This window comes from Bombina bombina, chromosome 1 (assembly GCF_027579735.1).
Source record: "Bombina bombina isolate aBomBom1 chromosome 1, aBomBom1.pri, whole genome shotgun sequence".
NCBI lineage: Eukaryota > Metazoa > Chordata > Amphibia > Anura > Bombinatoridae > Bombina > Bombina bombina.
The window spans coordinates 595,407,133-595,430,267 of record NC_069499.1 but is presented as its reverse complement, the minus strand read 5'-3'; the positions used below and the strand labels follow the sequence as shown (position 1 = coordinate 595,430,267).

Sequence of the window (23,135 nt, the reverse complement as noted above, 5' to 3'; positions counted from 1 at the left end):
CCCATCCAAATGCCCTTTTCAGGGCAATGGGGAGCTTAGGTTTTTTTAGTTAGGGTTTTATTTGGGGGGTTGGTTGTGTGGTTAGTGGGTTTTTACTGTTGGGGGGTTGTTGGTTTTTTTTTTACAGGTAAAAGAGCTGATTTATTTGGGGCAATGCCCCACAAAAGGCCCTTTTAAGGGCTATTGATAGTTTAGGCTAGGGTTTTTTTTTTTTTGGGGGGGGTCTTTTTTATTTTGATAGGGCTCTTAGATTAGGTGTAATTAGTTTAAATATCTTGTAATTTATTTTTTATTTTCTGTAATTTAGTGGGGGGGGTTTGTAATTTAGCTAATTGCATTTAATTTATTTAATTGTATTTAATTTAGGTATGTTATTTAATTGTAGTGTAGTGTTAGGTGTTATTTTAAGGTTAGGTTTTATTAGGTAAATTTGTATTTATTTTAGCTAGGTAGTTAGTAAATAGTTAATCACTATTTAGTAACTATTCTACCTAGTTAAAATAAATACAAACTTGCCTGTAAAATAAAAATAAAACCTAAGATAGCTACAATGTAACTATTAGTTATATTGTAGCTATCTTACGGCTAGATTTGGAGTTTTGTCGGTAATGACCCGAAAAACGAATGCCGGCTTTTTTCTGGCCGCACCATAAAAATAACTCTGGTATTGAGAGTCCACATAAAGGCTGCGTTAGGCTCCAAAAAAGGAGCGTAGAGCATTTTTAACGCAGCTTCAACTCTCGATACCAGAGTTGCTTACGCAAGCGGCCAGCCTCAAAAACGTGCTTGTGCACGATTCTCCCATAGGAAACAATGGGGCTATTTGAGCTGAAAAAAAAACTAACACCTGCAAAAAAGCCGCGTTCAGCTCCTAACGCAGCCCCATTGTTTGCTATGCGGAAACACTTCCTACGTCTGCACCTAACACCCTAACATGTACCCCGAGTCTAAACACCCCTAACCTTACACTTATTAACCCCTAATCTGCTGCCCCGCTATCGCTGACCCCTGCATATTATTATTAACCCCTAATCTGCCGCTCCGTAAACCGCCGCTACTTACATTATCCCTATGTACCCCTAATCTGCTGCCCTAACATCGCCGACCCCTATATTATATTTATTAACCCCTAATCTGCCCCCCACAACGTCGCCTCCACCTGCCTACACTTATTAACCCCTAATCTGCCGACCGGACCTGAGCGCTACTATAATAAAGTTATTAACCCCTAATCCGCCTCACTAACCCTATAATAAATAGTATTAACCCCTAATCTGCCCTCCCTAACATCGCCAACACCTAACTTCAATTATTAACCCCTAATCTGCCGACTGGAGCTCACCGCTATTCTAATAAATGTATTAACCCCTAAAGCTAAATCTAACCCTAACACTAACACCCCCCTAAGTTAAATATAATTTACATCTAACGAAATTAATTAACTCTTATTAAATAAATTATTCCTATTTAAAGATAAATACTTACCTGTAAAATAAATCCTAATATAGCTACAATATAAATTATAATTATATTATAGCTATTTTAGGATTTATATTTATTTTACAGGTAACTTTGTATTTATTTTAACCAGGTACAATAGCTATTAAATAGTTAAGAACTATTTAATAGCTAAAATAGTTAAAATAATTACAAAATTACCTGTAAAATAAATCCTAACCTAAGTTACAATTAAACCTAACACTACACTATCAATAAATTAATTAAATAAACTACCTACAATTACCTACAATTAACCTAAAACTACACTATCAATAAATCAATAAATTAATTAAATACAATTCCTACATTCCGATCAGCCAATAGAATGCGAGCTCAATCTGATTGGCTGATTGGATCAGCCAATCGGATTGAACTTGATTCTGATTGGCTGATTCCATCAGCCAATCAGAATATTCCTACCTTAATTCCGATTGGCTGATAGAATCCTATCAGCCAATCGGAATTCGAGGGACGCCATCTTGGATGACGTCCCTTAAAGGAACCGTCATTCGGCTAGTAGGCGTCGGGAGAAGAGGATGTTCCGTGTCGGAGGTCTGCAAGATGGATCCGGAAGAAAGAAGATTGAAGATGCCGTTGATAGAAGACTTCATCCGGATCATGAACCTCTTCAGCTCCCGCTTGGATGAAGACTTCATCCGGATCATGGACCTCTTCAGCTCCCGCTTGGATGAAGACTTCAGCCGGATCATGGACCTCTTCAGCCCCCCGCTTGGGCTTGGATCAGGACATCGGAGGAGCTCTTCAGGACGGATCGGTGAACCTGGCAGGGTGAAGATAAGGTAGGAAGATCTTCATGGGGCTTAGTGTTAGGTATATTTAAGGGGGGTTTGGGTTAGATTAGGGGTATGTGGGTGGTGGGTTGTAATGTTGGGGGTGGTATTGTATGTTTTTTTTTACAGGCAAAAGAGCTGAATTCTTTGGGGCATGCCCCGCAAAGGGCCCTGTTCAGGGCTGGTAAGGTAAAAGAGCTTTGAACTTTAGTAATTTAGAATAGGGTAGGGCATTTTTTTATTTTGGAGGCTTTGTTATTTTATTAGGGGGCTTAGAGTAGGTGTAATTAGTTTAAAATTGTTGTAATATTTTTATTATGTTTGTAAATATTTTTTATTTTTTGTAACTTAGTTCTTTTTTATTTTTTGTACTTTAGCTAGTTTATTTAATTGTATTTATTTGTAGGAATTGTATTTAATTAATTTATTGATAGTGTAGTGTTAGGTTAATTGTAGGTAATTGTAGGTAGTTTATTTAATTAATTTATTGATAGTGTAGTGTTAGGTTTAATTGTAACTTAGGTTAGGATTTATTTTACAGGTAATTTTGTAATTATTTTAACTAGGTAGCTATTAAATAGTTATTAACTATTTAATAGCTATTGTACCTGGTTAAAATAAATGCAAAGTTACCTGTAAAATAAATATAAATCCTAAAATAGCTATAATACAATATTTAATTGTATTTATTTGTAGGAATTGTATTTAATTAATTTATTGATAGTGTAGTGTTAGGTTAATTGTAGGTAATTGTAGGTAGTTTATTTAATTAATTTATTGATAGTGTAGTGTTAGGTTTAATTGTAACTTAGGTTAGGATTTATTTTACAGGTAATTTTGTAATTATTTTAACTAGGTAGCTATTAAATAGTTATTAACTATTTAATAGCTATTGTACCTGGTTAAAATAAATGCAAAGTTACCTGTAAAATAAATATAAATCCTAAAATAGCTATAATATAATTATAATTTATATTGTAGCTATATTAGGATTTATTTTACAGGTAAGTATTTAGCTTTAAATAGGAATAATTTATTTAATAAGAGTTAATTAATTTCGTTAGATGTAAATTATATTTAACTTAGGGGGGTGTTAGTGTTAGGGTTAGACTTAGCTTTAGGGGTTAATACATTTATTAGAATAGCGGTGAGCTCCAGTCGGCAGATTAGGGGTTAATAAGTGTAGGCAGGTGGAGGCGACGTTGTGGGGGGCAGGTTAGGGGTTAATAAATATAATACAGGGGTGGGCAGTATTAGGGGCAGCAGATTAGGGGTACATAAGTATAACGTAGGTGGCGGTCGGCAGATTAGGGGTTAAAAAAATTTAATCGAGTTGCGGCGATGTGGGGGGACCTCGGTTTAGGGGTACATAGGTAGTTTATGGGTGTTAGTGTACTTTAGAGCACAGTAGTTAAGAGCTTTATAAACCGGCGTTAGCCCAGAAAGCTCTTAACTACTGACTTTTTTCCTGCGGCTGGAGTTTTATCGTTAGATGTCTAACGCTCACTTCAGACACGACTCTAAATACCGGAGTTAGAAAGATCCCATTGAAAAGATAGGATACGCAATTTACGTAAGGGGATCTGCGGTATGGAAAAGTCGCGGCTGAAAAGTGAGCGTTAGACCCTATTTTGAGTGACTCCAAATACCGGCGGTAGCCTAAAACCAGCGTTAGGAGCCTCTAACACTGGTTTTCACGGCTAACGCCAAACTCCAAATCTAGGCCTGTGGGTTTATTTTATAGGTAAGTATTTAGTTTTAAATAGGAATAATTTAGGTAATGATAGTAATTTAATTTAGATTTATTATAATTATATTTAAGTTAGGGGGTTAGGGTTAGACTTAGGTTTAAAGGGTTAATAAATTTAGAATAGTGGCGGCGACCTTGAGGACGGCAGATTAGGGGTTGATAGGTATAATGTAGGTGGCTGCGATGTCCGGAGCGGCAGATTAGGGGTTAATAAGTATAATGTAGGTGGTGGCGATGTTTGGGGCGACAGATTAGAGGTTAATAATATTTAACTAGTGTTTGCGAGGCGGGAGTGCGGCGGTTTAGGGGTTAATATGTTTATTATAGTGGCGGCGATGTCTGGAGCGGCAGATTAGGGGTTAATAATTTTATTTTTGTGTTTGCGATGCGGGAGGGCCTCGGTTTAGGGGTTAATAGGTAGTTTATGGGTGTTAGTGTAATTTTTAGCACTTTAGTTGTGAGTTTTATGCTACAGCTTTGTAGCGTAAAACTCATAACTGCTGACTTTAAAATGCGTTAGGAATCTTGGCGGTAGATGGTGTACCGCTCACTTTTTGGCATCCCAGGACAAACTCGTAATACCGGCGCTATGGAAGTCCCATAGAAAAAAGCCTTTACGAAATTTACATAAGTTGATTTGCGTTAAGGCCAAAAAAGTGTGCGGTGCCCCTAAACCTGCAAGACTCGTAATACCAGCGGGCATAAAAAAGCAGCGTTAGGACCTGATAACGCTGCTTTTTGACCTTAACACAAAACTCGTAATCTAGCCATTTGTATTTATTTTAACTAGGTAGACTAGTTAGTAAATAGTTATTAAATATTTACTAGCTACCTAGTTAAAATAAATACAAATTTACCTGTAAAATAAAACCTAACCTGTCTTACACTAACACCTAACATTACACTACAATTAAATCAATTACATTAATTAAATACAATTAACTAAATTACAAAAATAAATAAACACTAAATTACACAAAATAAAAAAGAAAGGATCAAATATTTAAACTAATTACACCTAATCTAATAGCCCTATCAAAATAAAAAAGCCCCTCCAAAATAAAAAAAACCCTAGCCTAAACTAAACTGCCAATAGCCCTGAAAAGGGCCTTTTGCGGGGCAAAGAAATCAGCTCTTTTACCTGTAAAAAAAATACAAACAACCTCCAACAGTAAAACCCACTACCCACACAACCAGAGCCCCCAAATAAAATCCTATCTAAAAAAATCTAAGCTCCCCATTGCCCTGAAAGGGGCATTTGGATGGACATTGCCTTTAAAAGGGCATTTAGCTATTTTTTGTTGCCCAAACCCCTAATCTAAAAATAAAACTCACCCAATAAACCCTTAAAAAAACCTAACACTAACCCCCGTAGATCCACTTACAGTTTGTGAAGACCGGACATCCATCCTCATCATGGCAGGAGAAGTCTTCATCCAAGCGGGCAGAAGTCCTCAACGAAGCCGGGAGAAGTCTTCATCCAGACGGCATCTTCTATCTTCTTCCTTCCGACGGAATCGGAATTCAAGGGACGCCATCTTGGATGACATCCCTTAAAGGAACCTTCATTCTTCAGTAGCCATCGAAAGAAGAGGATGCTCCGCGCCGGATGTCTTGAAGATGGAGCCGCTCCCCGTCGGAAGGAAGAAGATAGAAGATGCCGTCTTGATGAAGACTTCTGCCCGCCTGGAGGACCACTTCTTGCCGCTTGGATGAAGAATTCTCCCGGCTTCGTTGAGGACTTCTGCCCGCTTGGATGAGGACTTCTTCCGGCTTGATGAGGATGGATGTCTGGTCTTCAAAAACTGTAAGTGGATCTTCGGGGGTTAGTGTTAGGTTTTTTTAAGGGTTTATTGGGTGGGTTTTGTTTTTAGATTAGCGGTTTGGGCAACGAAAAAGAGCTAAATGCCCTTTTAAAGGCAGTGCCGTGGCGGTGACGTTGGGGGCAGCAGATTAGGGGTTAATAAGTGTAGGTAGGTAGCGACGACATTGGGGCGGCAGATTAGGGGTTAATAAGTGTAATGTAGGTAGCGATGATATTGGGGGCAGCAGATTAGAGGTTAATAAGTGTAATGTAGGTGTCGGCGATATCAGGGGCAGCAGATTAGGGGTGTTTAGACTCAGGGTTTATGTTAGGGTTTTAGGTGTAAACATAACTTTTGTTTCCCCATAGGAATCAATGGGGCTGTGTTATGGAGCTTTACGCTCCTTTATTGCAGGTGTAAGGCTTTTTTTTTAGCCGGCTCTCCCCATTGATGTCTATGGGGAAATCGTGCATGAGCACGTAAAACCAGCTCAAAGCAGCGCTGGTATTTGGGTGCAGTATGGAGCTCAATGCTGCCATATTGCCTGCTAACGCCGGGTTTTTGCAAACCTGTAATAGCAGCGCTATAGGGAGGTGAGCGTTGGAAATAACTTGCAAGTTAGTACAGAGCCGCTCATAACGCAAAACTCGTAATCTGCCTGTATGTTTGAATCATGGAAGTTTCATTTTGAATTTACTGTCCCTTTAGCATGCATTAATCTCTACTTATATACACATTTTACATTATATATGTATAAATATTATATCCCCAAAGTACCTTCCTGATCTAGTTTGTTTACTTGCATTGTGGGTTTTAGGTTTTAGAAATTGCATTCTTAAAAGGACATTAAAGACCTTGAGATTTTAATATAAAATGTTTAGTTATGCACAGCAAAACACGTTTGCAGCATTTATTTTCGGGTTATTTAGCTCTGAAAGTTGTGGCTTTTCTACTTCTCAGAACTAAAAAAGCACACTGCACACTTCTCACGGCCCTTATTGATTTTCACAGATAAGAACGGCAAAATAACACACTTTATACTGACATAATGACCGTGGCTAGCCTTGTCATCTGCAGATTAGCTCCTCTAAATAAAGCAAATGATGAGTGGAGTTTTGCTACTGGAAAAACAATTGCAGCAACCAAAGATGTTAATTCGTTTTTAAAATGTTTGGATTTGACTGATATGTTATTCTACAGCAAGGCAGGCGTCCCTTTAACAGTGCTTCTATGCACAAATATGAAAACTAAAGTAATTAAACCTCACTTTTCTGTACTGTATTGCACTAATTTTGTTTTCCCATACTTATATAAAAATGCAGAATTATAACTCTAAGACAGTGGTCTCAAAGTACAGGCCCTGGGGCCATATGCGGCCCTCAAAATAGTTTAATCTGGCCCTCCTTTGCTTAATAGGAAAAAATTGACTGCCCAAATGAATTGTTTATAGGTTCTAAGAGGTGTTACTAGTTGATGTTCTGTATAGGTACTCACAAGATAAATATAAAGACAAGTGTTCAGTGTACTCTCCCACCATACAGTGCTTGGATAAATGTCAATTTGTACATTGTTATACACATTCAGAATGATCACTTGATTTGGCACTTACAAGATATAGACAACTGTGTATGTCTGCTCTGGGCTACAACTTCTACCATGCACTACTACTTGGATAAATGTCCTTTCCAGTTCCTAGTATATCCAGTTCCAGAGCACTTATTCAGTTTACGTGGCCCCCATGGGAGAAGAACATAGAGCTTTTAGTGCACACGTTTTTGTTACTAAATCTTGAGAGAAATCGTGAAATTGTAAGAGAGCTCTGCGTAATGTCTCGCAGACCCAGACAGCTTTATTGAATCTAGGCCAGCGTGAGAATTTCCCTAATTTTCTTTACTAGTCATATCATTTCAGTGTTCTCCTTTCCTGTACTGTCATGTTGCTTACTCCTCTTTCAGTATAACCAGTCCCCTCACTATAATCTCAGCTTCAGCACTCTTCCCTCTCTCTGAGCACTCCCCTCTCTCACTGTACCTAACCCCTTTTCTCTATTTGGGCACTCCCCACGCCCCCTTCCTGCAGCCGGAGTCTGTCTCTCTCCTCTGCTGCTCAGACTTCATCTGGATCCTGTGCAGCTAACACATTCCTCCATCTCCCTCCTGTCTGGCAGCAGGACCTGGGAGCACCATGAAGATCTTGCAGGGAAACCTCCCGGTAACCTTGCTGCATCTATTCCTCTTGGTTGGGGGTGGCCTGGCACAGCAGGATCCTATTAAGAGGCCTCCTGAAGGTGGTACAGGATCAGGGTCAACTCAAATCATCATTCCTGGACCTAATAAAGTGTCTGCTTTTCAAGGTAAATGCAGTTAACATCTTCCTAATTTCCCACTATTATTCTGACAGGTGCCCCATGGCAAAGACACTGAAAGCTTCACTGACACAAACATGGCACACTGATTGGACCAGACTAGAACTCAAACTAGAAGAGCACAGTACACTTTATAGTAGGAACATGACCCTATAAAACACTGACCGAGGAAGACATGGTACCTAACTGGTACCAGAATGACACAATGAGACATTCATTAGCACACATTTGGCACCCCTTGGTACCCTGAAAGCTACTAGCAACAAGACAATGATTGTCACAAATATAGACATGAAACCAATGTCTATGGTACTAGAATGGCACACTGGCTGATTAGGTAATGACGCCGTTACTGGCACAGCCCATGAACCCCAACTTGCAAAAATATATCACATTCTTCTGACAGGTACATTATCTTACTGGTAATGTGTTGAAAAGATTAATTGATACAAGAATTTTGTTTCAAAATATGGAATCCAAACAGTAAGATTGCAGGCCATTTGGTATACAACCTCAGTGCCATAACATTTCATCAGGTGTTGTACAGAAATATACTTACCCAGGACTAAGATGTCACAGATAATAAGCCTTTAAATATATTATCACTAAAAAGTTTCTAAAAAAATAAATAAAGCACATCTAAGAGAATTTAAATCTTTCTTTTTTCCACTGTTGTTTCTTCAAACTTTTTTTCCTTGTAGAGTGTGCCCAGAGTCATATATTAGGTGCCTGTGCATTGTCACTAACATTCCTCTTTTTGCAGCATTTACATAAGAACTTGGACTAGTTAGTGTACTGAGGTATAGTAATACTTTAAGCAACTATGCAGCCTGGCTTGGGAGCAGCTGCTGTCAGTAAGTAATGCTCGTCTGTTTTCAATTACATATATGCCCAGTCAGTCTATCTATTCTCACATCTACACAAAACTTGTTTAAAAGGTGCAGGAAGGTAAAATAGACAAAGTAACAGATACTATCCACTAGCTATACTATTTATAGGTTCTAGTTAACTGGTTTAGGTTTTCATCTAGTTACCAAATAAGATTCAGACACCCTCAATAATTTTTTGTAGCCATCTGGAACATGATGCACATTAGGATTTTATACACTACATGGTATTTTGCCAAAGGGAGAACAAAACCAAAATGACAATCCTCAAAGCTAGGAAACCACAGAAAGTCAATGATTTGGTCATTATACTAAGGAGCATAGGCTAATATGTGGTGCTCCCAATGTAAGCTGTACTCTAAAGAACATTAAATACAAAAAAAATATAAAATGCATATGATTCAGCATTATTTAATCTTGTTGAACCGTATTTTCACATGAAAAGGTTTAAGTTAAAGTTGGTTAAATTGATATTGAAACTATGAGGAAATGCATGTTTGTGCACAGCTTGTTTCAAGTGTAGTCATTGGCTGATAAGGACAACTCCTACAGCTGTATTGCTAAACAGTGACATCTCCACAATCATTAAAAGAAATGTTTTTAAAAAAGTATAAAGAGTTCTATATTTATATATAAAAAAAGACTTGCAAAGATGAAGAAACTATAGACTGGAATTGGCCTGTTGTTATATATTATGGTCTGTTAGAATGAAGTTTTAAAGGGACATGAGACCCCAGATGTTCCTTTTATGATTCAGATAGAGTATACAATTTTAGACTACATTGAAATTTAATTCTATTATTACATGTTCTTCATTCTTTTTGAAGCCTTTGTTGAAGGAACAGCAATGCTCTACTGGGAGCTAGCTGAGCACATAAGGTGAGCCAATGACAAGAGGCATATATGTGCCACCACCAATCAGCAGCTAGCTCCCAGTAGAATAGAACTGCTTCTTAGCCTATGTTGGTGTGCTTTTCAACAAAGCATACCAGGATAATGAAGCTAATTTTATAATTAAAGTAATTTTGAAAGTTATATAAATTACATGCTCTATCTGAATCATGAAAGAAAAAAAATTACTTTAACTTTGCTTTTATCACCAATTTTGCTTTTTACTCTTGGTATTCTTAGTTAAAAGTTAATTCTAGGAGGTTCATATGCTAATTTCTTAGCCCTTGAAGACTGCCTCTAATCTGAATGCATTTTGACCACTAGATGGCATTAGTTCATGTGTTTCATATAGATAACATTGAGCTTATGCACGTGAAGTTACCCTGGAGTGAGCACTGAGTGGCTAAAATGCAAGTCTGTCAAAAGAACTGAAATAAGGGGGCAGTTTGCAGAGGCTTAGATACAAGGTAATCACAGAGGTAAAAAGTGTATTATTATAACTGTGTTGGTTATGCAAAACTGGGGAATGGGTAATTAAAGGATTATCTATCTTTTTTAAACAACAAAAATTCTGGTGTTGACTGTCCCTTTAAGAAAGCTTAAGAAAGCTTTAAGAATACTGATGGCCATAGATAAAAGCTTTCCATACCCAAAACTAGATTATATTTTCATGAAAATCACATTCATATGCTTCAGCTGGGATTTTTCCTAAAGAGGAATTCTACAACCATACTAATATAAATCTACAGGTAGACAACTAAGATATATATTGTTTCAGGTTAATATATGTAACAGGTATCTACTGAGTTACAGAACAGCCAATGGTGATTGCCCTCATCATATCTACAGTCATGTCATGTGACTAGGGTGACCATATTGCCGCTTTAAAACGGGACACACATGAAAAATACATATGTCAGGGTTCTTATAGAAAACATTTTTTTAAACAGCCATGAAAACAGCCCTGACATATGTATTTTTCATATGTGTCCCTTTTTAAAGCGGCAATATGGTAACCCTACATGTGACCCATCACAGCTCCTCATAATGTGGACTGCTCATTTATATTTGGTACAAAGAATAACACACTTTCCTTGCTCACTCCATTCCTCTAAGTTTAAAGGAACATTGCACTGGGAATTGTATTCCATTTTAATGTGATCCCAGTGATCCATTTACCTGCTGGAGTGTATGAATTTGTTTACACATAACTCATTTACTTTTATTATCTAATTTGAAATAGCAGCTTTTGCCTGTCAGAACTGTCACTTATAATGAAAAAAATAATACTGCAGTATTCCCTACAAAAACAATGTAAACAAGAGGCAGCAACAGAGGTCAACCTCCCAGTGAGGCCGGGAGATATAGCCAAGCCCATTTGAAAGAGTGTTTCTGCAGTTGCTTGGAATACAATTAATTTGTATCAGCTACTTGCCTGAGTAATTCTTGGCCAAGAAAGAGAAATAGTTTAAGCACATTTTCAATTCTATAGTTCTGGGGTATAATGGAAACTACCAATTTTACATTGATCATGTGATACCTTGTGAGTCATGTGAACCCCTTGTTTGAAAAGAGGTTTCTCATCTTTCAAATGTGAGGTATATTGGCTATAGAGATTTATTTTTGGCCAAGAGAGGGACATAGATTTTGAACCTCCCACATTTATTACTCTAAACTGTGTGGTTAGAAAACTGCCATTTTCACATTACCCACAGAGGGCCAGACTACAAGTGGTGCACTAATGCTAGCGCACAACTTGATGTTACAAGTCTATGATAACTCAGGTTTACCAAAGAAGATTTAGTTTCGCTGACATCGCTCTAGCGCTGATATTACGAGTTGAAAGTTATAGGTTGTGTTTGAGCAAACATCCAAACACAAGAAGAATTAGTGCAGCCTGAAGTAAAGTGTAGGGTTTTTTTTAAAAAAAATCACAAAACACATCTAAAACATTTTAAAATAAAGATTTACCCTCATATATACATATTTTTTTTTTTTTTTTTATTCTTTTTATTAAAGAAGCACAGGTACAAATAATCAAGTACATACATTGACATGCAGAGTCACCACGACAACATCAATAATATCATAGAATGAGTATAACATGTGAAATACCTATGCAATATTGGTAGTGGAACTGTTGCTCTCAGATACAATAAGTAATGGCAAACTCTTTTCATAGAGCATAGTACAAGTGTATTCTATAGGATTGGCAATAACGCCTCGTTTTAATATGAAATAATTCCTACAGTGAGAGTTAACATATTGCACCTGCACTCCTTAGTTTTAAATGTTAACAACACAAATCTTAACTAACAACACAAAACAAAACTACAAAGGAAGACATCTATACTACCCATATAAGTTAAACTAGAATAGCAATGCACCCCAGTTAGAGACGTATGGGGAATGACCCAGAATGTAAAGTGTGGCTGCCTTTATACTGCCTGCACGCAATGATTGAATAAATTCTCGGTAAGTATGAGTGTGATATAGGTAGGCTGCTTACAGTGATCAGGTGCGTCTGGCTATATTTCAAAGCAGAAGTTTAAGTATGTATTGAAGCCTCAGTTTGGTAAATCAAAGTACAGCTAGCCCTCATGGATCATGGTGTGAAATTATGTTTCCTAATAGATGTAGGAGACTCTATTTTTAGTGAAAATAAAGTGCAAGAAAATGAAATAGAAAAAATCAGTATGTCCAGAAGTCTGGGGCCAAAAATAAACCGCACAATCAAACATTCATGATAACATTAGGGAGGTGACAGGTTGTGTCGCCACAATTAAAATTGCGTTGATGGGTGCAAGCAAACATGATACTTAGCTGTTCTAACTTTAGGGTGAGTGAATCTTAGAGAGACGTGGGGTAAATGGACAATACAGTTATACACTTAATTCCCCCATACAGGTCTACAATACGTTGATGTGATTTGCAAAATACAGGGGCAACATATGAAGATTAGAAGGCATGAGGAGAGAACCATTATACCTGTGAGAATATACCAATTTAAGATGTCTTCTGTATGGCGCTTCTAAAATTAAGCCGGAATCTATATAGATAAATTCCGTCTATGCATACAGCATTAGGAGTAGATATACAAAGTTGTTTCTAAGCCATGGGGGGAGGGCTATTGTGTCTCATTTTGATAACATGAAACAGTTAGCAAACAAAATATCACAAAAAAAACAAAAAAAAACAAACAAAAACAAAACAACAACAAACAAACAATTTAACACAGAACAAACAGAACAACAAAAACCTGTTAAAAGTGTGATTCACGGATAAGACGTTAGCAGTTTTGCAGAAACGGGGCTGAATTAGAATATGCATTAAACCTAGCCTGTCAAGACATTCCTTACGTCATCTATCCTGTACCTAGATAAGACACAACAAAGACTAACCCAAGTAATATAAAAACAGAACAAATATAGACAATATATAGAATATACAGTCCATCCCTTGAACAATGGAAGTAAATACATTGGACATTGTCTATGGACTAGGGGCTGAACTATGTGGTTGTTTGCAGAGTACAAGTAGGTTATGAAGCCCCAGCCCGTGACATATACTTATGTGAAAAGGGAGTGAGATCCTAAAATACTTAAAGAACCTAAATGAGCAGGGGAGAAAGAAAAATAACTCTAGCATAAATTACAAATTGACCATAACAGATATAATTGACTGATCTGCTGGAAGCTCTGTTGTTGTGAGGCTTTTACACAAGCCAAGTAAGTTATTATCTGGATCTACTGTCTCTTATAGCGTGATAGCTGTGTTGCAAGACCGAGTTCTATGCAGATTCTCTGGTGCCGTTCTGTAGTGGACTATTAGAGGTAACAAAGCAGTTCAGTATTGGAAGATCTAATGTAGCATACTTGGGTAAAACGTTATATATAACAAAAATGCAATACTTAGTCAGCTAAAGGTCCAACGACCCGCATTAACAGAGTTGGGTGGGTTAATCCAGCTGGTGAGATCATCCAATTCCAATACGGGCTAGGAGTAAGCAAACACTCTCTATCAGATAGTAATGTATCTCTGAAAGAGGACCACATAATGATTTCTGCCTGTTAGTGTCCTGCCGATTCTTTGCAGCCTGTTCCACAGCCCTGGTGACCGTAAGATTTACTGCGTGGTCTGATGCAAGTTTTACAGTTACGGCTTGAAATACAGTAGTACTTAGCTGCACTATATCCAGAATTTCAGTTGATATGATTCCGGGGGGTGTCGCTGCTTCCTCCATTAGTGAGCGGAAACAATGAGAGGCGTTCGATAGTGAGGGGTCAGGCTTGTGTTCGGTCCGACCCGGTTGAGAGACCTGCTCCTCCTTTACCCAGGTCTCTTGTCTCGCCGCCCTCTCTCTATGCCCCAGGATACTTTCTCTTTGATCAGGGTCCGAAGTCTTGTGGGGCAGATCTGCTTCAGGTCGGCACCATTTTGATGGAGCAAGTAAGGCTCCCGCTGACCGCAACTCCGCCAACAACTGGTGCGTAGTACTTTCCAGCCGAGTGAATGCCGGGAGCAATAGGTTCTGCAGCTGCTCCACAATTTGACGGTCCTCTGTAACTAAATTAGTCATTTTCAGTTCCGAGTAAGCTCTAGTCACTTAAGATATTTCTCCAGAAAGCTTGTGATAGACAATGCCCAAGTTAGCTGAGCTGATGTGCCAACATGGCGGACCACAAGGGTATCGTGAATTGCTCCCGGGGGCTAGGGCTGATGTAATGCCCTTCACTTTCAAAAAGTCGGCTAGTGATGACCGTTTCAAAGTCTCCTAGCAAGACACATAACGTGGGGGGCTGGATGGCGGTGTAAAGTGATGAATAAGTGTTATTTGTAGCTCAGACATGCAGAGCTCCCAGCACTTGCTTCCATCCAGTAATCCCGCCCACCGGAAGTCCATATACATATTTTTAATAAAAATATAATATTTATATTGATAAAAATATTTTAAACGGGTTTAAAAGGCATAGGGTATATGGCAAGGTGTTTGACTGGGACAAGATAAAAAGTATAAATATATGTACAAATATGTCTATGCAAACGTGTATATATGTGTATACACGTGTATTTATGTCTTTATATGTGCACACATACATACATTTATACACACACCCACATATATATATATACATTTAAGCCTTTTGCAATCAAATACCTTGAAATATGCCATATCATTTTTAATCAATTTTAATGTTTTTATGCTGTTTTTTTTATAGAAATACTTGAAATTCCTATGTTCTTCACTTCTGAGTTCTTTTAGTACCTATCCCCAGGAATAAGGCTCCACATGTGTACAGTCCATCCCACAGCTACCAAAATTTGTTGCACTGAGCAAAGGGAACCAAGAAGAGTCCTAGAATATTTGAATTTATATTAACCTGAACCTTTAAAATAGTGACCATATTGGTCAAATACCAGCCGGATGGCAATCCTAGACCAGTGTTCCCTCTAAGGCCAGTTTTGTGAGCGGCCCAGTAGTTAATTAGAGCAATTAGCAAACACTACACAATGTAGACAGCAAGGCGTGGTTCCCTTATTAACTTTCTCACTGCTGGGCCACTCACAAAACTGGCCATATAGGGAACACTGCCCTAGACCCATAGCAGTGTTTGTGTAAATCAGAAGTGTTTTTTTCTGTTTAGTATATTGATTTGCCATAATATGTCATCTTGTATTTGCCTTTAGACTGTCCTGTGGATCTCTTCTTTGTGTTGGACACATCAGAAAGTGTGGCCCTCCGCGTGAAGCCTTTTGGAAACCTGGTGGATCAGCTCATCGAATTTACCAGTGCATTCATTGACAAATTGACTTCCAGGTACCAAAGCATCACATGGGTTCATAAACAACTTCAACTTACATTTCTATCCATGAAAATCAATAACTACTGTACTGTCCTCTTATGTACCCCTAAATTTAGGGTTTAATCACCATCCTTTAAAAAAGCTTATCAAATGATATATGTACAAAACTCCCCATAGACTTTAAAGTGCCATAAAAACATGTTAAGATCTGTGCATATCCTAAAAGGGCTAATTAAGTAAAAATAGTTTGCATAAAACATTGTTTAAAAAATAAAAAAATAAGCAAAATTAGTTACATAGCCATGCTGTCTGGAGTAGTCTGATCCACCCCCCTTTATCTGTGTTCAGATACAGAAACACAGGCATTGTATTTCACAGCAGCTTATTTGCTTCTAGGCATGTTCCAGCAGATAATCACTGTGTACTTCTGCATTCTACTATAGCAATGGTAGATATAGATACAGCCATAGAAGGATTTTGTGTGGAGGGGGTTAGAGCTGTACAATTCAGAAACTTAAAAGAAGGGGTTAATGACGAGGCACTGCAGTATAAATTTGCAGGTAAAATAATTAAAGAACATATTATTATATATTGTCTTTATCCCAACTTGTTTTATGTCCCTTTAATTGTATATTTTGTAGAAAGAAATTAAACTTTTCTAAAGAATTGTGATTAACCCATAGTGTTTCACTCCTTCACCACTCATATTAATGCCCTTTTCATTGCATACCATTGTTCCATTACACAATTCAAAACAGCAAAGTGTCAAAACCAAACTTGCGTACGTACTTCAGTAAAGGGAACGAGAGACAAAAAGAGAGAGAGAGCAAATGTGATAATGACAGGAGGAAATACACAGGGGTCATGGATTTTCTCCCCATACACCTACACTTTATGTGTGATTACTGGGTCTGTATAATACCTTCCTATCTGGGACTGGAAGGTGTAGGTCAAGTCATGTAGTCCCAGAGTGACGAGTGTTCTTCGGGTCATGACAGAGCATTGAAGAGTCACTGTTATTCCAAGAGCAAAGTTGGACTCCCAAAGCATGACCGGTAAATGTGGGAGGGTTGGGAGCTCTAGTCTATACATTTGCCTCATGGGTTACCGACTATATAATCATGCAAGGGAAATTACTGATAATGAATCCTTCCTCTGTGTGTGGGATATCTTGTTAAACAACAGCCTGTATATGTGCCTTGTGTATATTGACATTTATATATAATATATGGGATTAATGTCTACATGCTTGCCATTTGCCTCTGACGGTACTGGAGATTAAACTATTCAGTATATGTGATCCTTATATGTTACTCTGGTGCAATCCTTTTGTGTGATCAATGGCTAAAACTTTTTCTCTCAGCAGGATCCATTCCAGTTTATCATGAGAAGTGCATTACATTGCTTTTTGGGGGGTTTCAAATTCAAACCCATTGGAGTCATTTGGAACACTCCACCGTAACCCATATATCTTAAACTTCTTAAGGCATTTTTGTGCAATTTCCTCCACCCATACCATGCATTCATGTTGACATCAACATTCCAAGCCGCCATTTTTAGCAGCTTTTTGCAGGATTTTTAAACTTTTCTAATTCTGCACTTTAAACTTTTAAAGTTTTTTTCCCCTTGTGCATACCCAATAGGAAAATAATAAAACATGATCATAGTGCTGTCCTTACTGGGAAATCTACTGCCCCCTGAACCCCTCCCCTCACAATTAGGGAGACCGATATATAGGAGTGGCGATTATTAGGGCCGATATTTGGAATTTCTGAAATATCGGTATCGGCCAGAAACTTACCGATATTACCGATATGGAGCAAATCAAAAGAAATTTAGCTCTGTGTACTTCAGGGAAAATATGTAGTTTTAAGTGATACAAATCATCACACAGATCATCTATAGCACATATTAGCTGGACATAGCATAGCATCTAATAATAAATAGCACTGATAGCAAGGTGTTCCTGGGAGATCAGTTACCAACTACCATACCACCAATGACAGGCCTGTAGATGGACTTGCATAAACAAACTGTGTACCTCAGGGAAACTTAAAGGGACACTGTACCCAAATTTTTTCTTTTGTAATTCAGAAAGAGCCTGCAATTTTAAGCAACTTTCTAATTTACTCCTATTATCAATTTTTCTTCGTTCTCTTGCTATCATTATTTGAAAAAGAAGGCATCTAAGCTTTTTTTTGGTTTCAGTACTCTGGACAGCACTTTTTTATTGGTGGATGGATTTATCCACCAATCAGCAAGGACAACCCAGGTTTTTCACCAAAAATGGGCCGGCATCTAAACTTACATTCTGAAGATACCAAGAGAATGAAGAAAATCTGATAATAGGAGTAAATTAGAAAGTTGCTTAAAATTTCATGCTCAATCTGAATCACGAAAGAAAATTTTTGGGTACAGTGTCCCTTTAAAGCTACATAGTTTCCCTGAGGTACACAGAGCTACATTTCTTTTAATTTGCTCATAAGGGTCAGCAATACATAACATCAATCTGCTTGCTAATTGCTGTCACAAATAGAACATTATTTGTTGCATTCTGATAAATTTTACATATTTGCAAAACATTTCACTAGGACTGCTATATTTGACGATTTTTTATTTTAAATATTTTATTTTAATTTTTCATGGGCATAGAAAAAACATTTTAAAAAAATGATAGTTCAGGCACATCAATATAATGTCCACAACAACAAACCTGGAGTAGAAAGCTATGCAGTATAGGAGACTAGTATCAATATTCTCTAGCAGTGGATAACAATGCTCTGACCATTAGGTGGCGCTGTTACACATGTATAAAACTGCCCATAAGTGACATAATAAAGAAACTTATAGTCCACTCCTCAGTACCAGGGAAGGTATTAGCAATCCAGTAAATATATGAGCATATTAAAAATTAAAGTAAATAAATAAATAAATAAATCTAGCACTGATATTCCAGCATGTCCTTTCTTTCTCTGTCACGTGGTAGTATATATATATTTTTTACTTTACTTTTAACCCTTATCTGTAAAGCAGGAGAACATGCTGAAATGTTATGCTTTCTGTACTATAAGGGTCAGCAATACATAACATCAATCTGCTTGCTAATTGCTGTCACAAATAGAACATTATTTGTTGCATTCTGATAAATTTTACATATTTGCAAAACATTTCACTAAAGCTACTATATTTGACGATTTTTTATTTTAAATATTTTATTTTAATTTTTCATGGGCATAGAAAAAACATTTTTAAAAAAATGATAGTTCAGGCACATCAATATAATGTCCACAACAACAAACCTGGAGTAGAAAGCTATGCAGTATAGGAGACTAGTATCAATATTCTCTAGCAGTGGATAACAATGCTCTGACCATTAGGTGGCGCTGTTACACATGTATAAAACTGCCCATAAGTGACATAATAAAGAAACTTATAGTCCACTCCTCAGTACCAGGGAAGGTATTAGCAATCCAGTAAATATATGAGCATATTAATTTTTTACTTTACTTTTAACCCTTATCTGTAAAGCAGGAGAACATGCTGAAATGTTATGCTTTCTGCACTATAAAGGTCAGCAATACATAACATCAATCTGCTTGCTAATTGCTGTCACAAATAGAACATTATTTTTTGCATTCTGATAAATTTTACATATTTGCAAAACATTTCACTAAAGCTGCTATATTTGACGATTTTTGACGAAATGTTATGCTTTCTGCACTATAATGTTTTTCTACATAACTGGGTGTACTGAAGAAATTGTGTAGTGTCTAGCTTTGCAGTAGTGACTTAAATTTAATTCTATATCAGTGTGCAGTTTAAAAGGGATTTATGCCATTTAATAAGGGAAGCCATTTAATAAGTTAATTTTCAAGCACTTTATTTTTCCCAGTTGTTTACTTTTAGGGGCATATTTATCAAAGTGCAAGTGGATATGATACAATGTAGCGTATCATGTCCGCTGCACATCGATTAATGCCGACAGCGATTTATCATTGTACAAGCAGTTCACCAGAACTGCTTGTGCAATACCGCCCCCTGCAGATTCGAGGCCAATCGGCTGCTAGCAGGGGGTGTCAATCAATCGTATTCGATCGGGTGGATTTCTGTCCTCCGCCTCAGAGCAGGCGGACAAGTTATGGAGCAGAGGCCTTTAGACCGCTGCTTCATAATTTCTGTTTTTGGCAAGCCTGAAGGCTCGCCGGAAACAAGGGGCATCAAGCTCCATTCGGAGCTTGATAATTCGGCCCCTATATGTTTAAAATTTTAATAAGCATGTTCAGTTTATACCAGATTTGTGTAGAGATTGTGTTGATTTTTCAAAACTTTAAATGTACAGAATATCGGCCTCTGTTATCAGTTATCAGCCTGAAAGGCGGTCAATAATCGGTATCGGCCCTGAAAAATTTATATCGGTCTATCCCTACTCAAAATCATTTTAGCTCATATTTGCACAACCATTAAACAACCAAGGCTGATAGGGGTGGAAAGGTATTGTGCTGTAGAAAATAAATCCTCAAAATTTTCAGATCTCTACTAAATTCTGTTACCTTAGGGACAGCCATAGTTTTCCTAGGCCAAAATACCCACATGATGGTCACTCAGAATTACTCATTTTTTTCTGTCCACTACACGCCTTTAATTTTTTTAATTCATTAACAGAAATAATTAATTTTCCTGGTTTATAATTAAACAAAAATATATAACAGCACACTAAATCCTAAGCTTACATGAATAAAAGCAAAACTAAATCATGTTTTATAAAATGAGGTAATCTTTAATTATTGAATAGGTTAAATAAGTTAATTATTTCTTTAATAATACATTTTTTGTTCCAAAGAATCACTCCAAACATCCTGCACGGCCACCCAACCACTACATCTATTTTTTTTTTTAAATTAGACTGAAAGGGCATTATGGCCAATTAGAAGTGAAACGATCGTGCTATTAAAGGCACAGTAAAGATATAATTAGACATTCATGATTTAGTAAGAGCATACAATTTTAAACAACTTTCCAATTTACTTCTATTATTTAAAGGGACATTAACCCCCAAAAATGTCTTTCATTATTCAGATAGAGAATACCATTTTTAGAAAGTTTCCAATTTATTTCTATTATCAAAAATGTTTCATTCTCATGTTATTCTTTGTTAAAGAGATACCTAGGTAGGTAGCGTGCACATGCCTGAAGCACTACAGGACAGGAAGTAGAGCTGCCATCTAGTGTTACTGCTAATGTATAACATTGTTGCAAAACTGCTGCTATATACTATAGTGCTGCAGACATGTGCACACTTTTGAGCTTATAATTCTGCTTTTCAAATAAGTATAACAAGAAAATGAAGAAAATATGATAATAGAAGTAAATTAGAAAGTTGTTTAAAATTTTACGTTCTATCTAAATCATGAATGAAAAAAATTGGGTTTTACGTCACTTTAATTTGCTTCCTCCTCTTGTTATCCTTTGCTTAAAGGTTTATCTAGGCAAGTTTAGGAGCAGCAAAGAACCTAGGTTCTAGCTGCTGATTGGTGGCTGCATATATATACACCGATTGTCATTTTCTCACCTATGTGTTCAGTTAGAAACCCGTAGTACATTGCTGCTCCTTCAACAAATGATACCAATAGAATGAAGCAAAGAACCTAGGTTCTAGCTGCTGATTGGTGGCTGCATATATCTACACCGATTGTCATTGGCTCACCTATGTGTTCAGTTAGAAACCCGTAGTGCATTGCTGCTCCTTCAACAAATGATACCAATAGAATGAAGCAAATTTGATAATAGAAGTAAACTAGAAAGTTGTTTAAAATTGTATTTTCTACCAAAAGCATGAAATGCATTTTTTTGTGTTTCCTGTCCCTTTAACTGGATCTATGAGGACAGTCATAAGCTGAACTCAAAAGGTGGGTCAGTGCGCTTCAGTCTAATGAGAAAAATAGCTGCATCGGTTGTGTGGCTGTGCAGGATATTTGGAGTACTTTGTAATAAAAAAACATGATATCCAAATGTTGAAGCACTTGAAAGTGATGCAGCCTAGCAGTAATAAGTTGAGTAGAGAATATCACCATTTTACCTTAAAATTTCCTAAGTAGCCACTTCCCATTGTAAAGTACTTTAAACAGCCAATCACAATGTTAGTCCCAGGACTTGCAAAGGAGTGTACATCTTGCATGCACAGCATAGTCATGTTATCACCCTCCTCATTTTAAGGAAATTTACTAGATTTCAGTGAAATCTCATAAGATCACAGTAAAGCAAAGTGTGACATCAGCACAAATTAAGCTAATTTACTGTTGTTGCTTTTTTTAACATGCAGCTACATTAGCTGAAGGATAACTCTTCACAGAACACTTACTAGTATGAGCTAAAGAAATATTGAGGTCAAATATATTCCTTTTTTACATACAGTTCATGTGTTATTTTCCTGTCAGCTTCTTACAGTTATGCTGTATTACTTTGAGTGATTTAGCATATGGGTATTATGTACATTTAATTACACATCTGTTAATGGTAAAACAGATTTACCAGAAAATCTTAACAAGGACAACATTTTTTAGTGCACTCTATACTTTCAATGAATAGCAAAGGGTGCGCTATCTTAAAGGGACATAATACTCATATGCTAAATCACTTTAAACTGATGCAGTATAACTGTAAAAAGCTGACAGGAAAATATCACCTGAGCAGCCAATCAGCATCAGCAGTGCTGAGGTCATGAACTCTTACTGTGATCTCATGAGATTTGACTTAACTCTCATGAGATTTCATAGTAAGCTTCCTTTACCTGATTGGTGAAATAATATGAGAGTTCACGAGGCTCATCCTTTCAGCTGTCCCAGGACAGACACACTAAAATGCTGCTTAGAAATCCTTTACAATGGGAGGTGGCTACTGAGGAACTTTTGAAGTAAAATATATTTCTTTTTTACATAGAGATGTTCAGGAGATATTTTCTAGTCAGCTTTTTACAGCTATGCTGCATCACTTTCAAGTGTTTAAACATTTGGGTATTATGGCCCTTTAAGGTTTGAATATATGCAAAGCAAAACATGCATAATATATATTCAAATTCTATGTATTTCACTCATATTGATACATATTAAACATATTAAATACAAAATAAAAGTTTATTATTGAAATAAATGTTTTAACAGTGTTTTAAATGGATATATCACAAGTTGCTGACATTCAGCCAATAGAATGCAAGCTCAATCTTTTTGGCTGATTGGATCAGCCAATAGGATTGAACTTCAATCCTATTGGCTGATTGCAACAGTCAATAGGATTTTTTTCAACCTTAATTCCGATTGGCTGATAGAATTCTATCAGCCAATCGGAA

General features: G+C 37.0%; 1 protein-coding gene across 1 annotated transcript in view; it reads left to right on the top strand.

Moving 5' to 3' along the window:
- Window positions 1-7,953: 7,953 nt before the first annotated feature.
- The window catches only part of COL6A1 (collagen type VI alpha 1 chain), a 71,846-nt gene continuing 56,664 nt past the window's right edge, over window positions 7,954-23,135 (top strand). Inside the window, exons 1-2 of the mRNA XM_053698901.1 lie at window positions 7,954-8,199; window positions 15,678-15,807. Of these exons, the coding sequence (XP_053554876.1) occupies window positions 8,031-8,199; window positions 15,678-15,807 (299 nt within the window). The 5' untranslated portion in view covers window positions 7,954-8,030. The remainder of the gene's footprint in view (window positions 8,200-15,677; window positions 15,808-23,135) is intronic.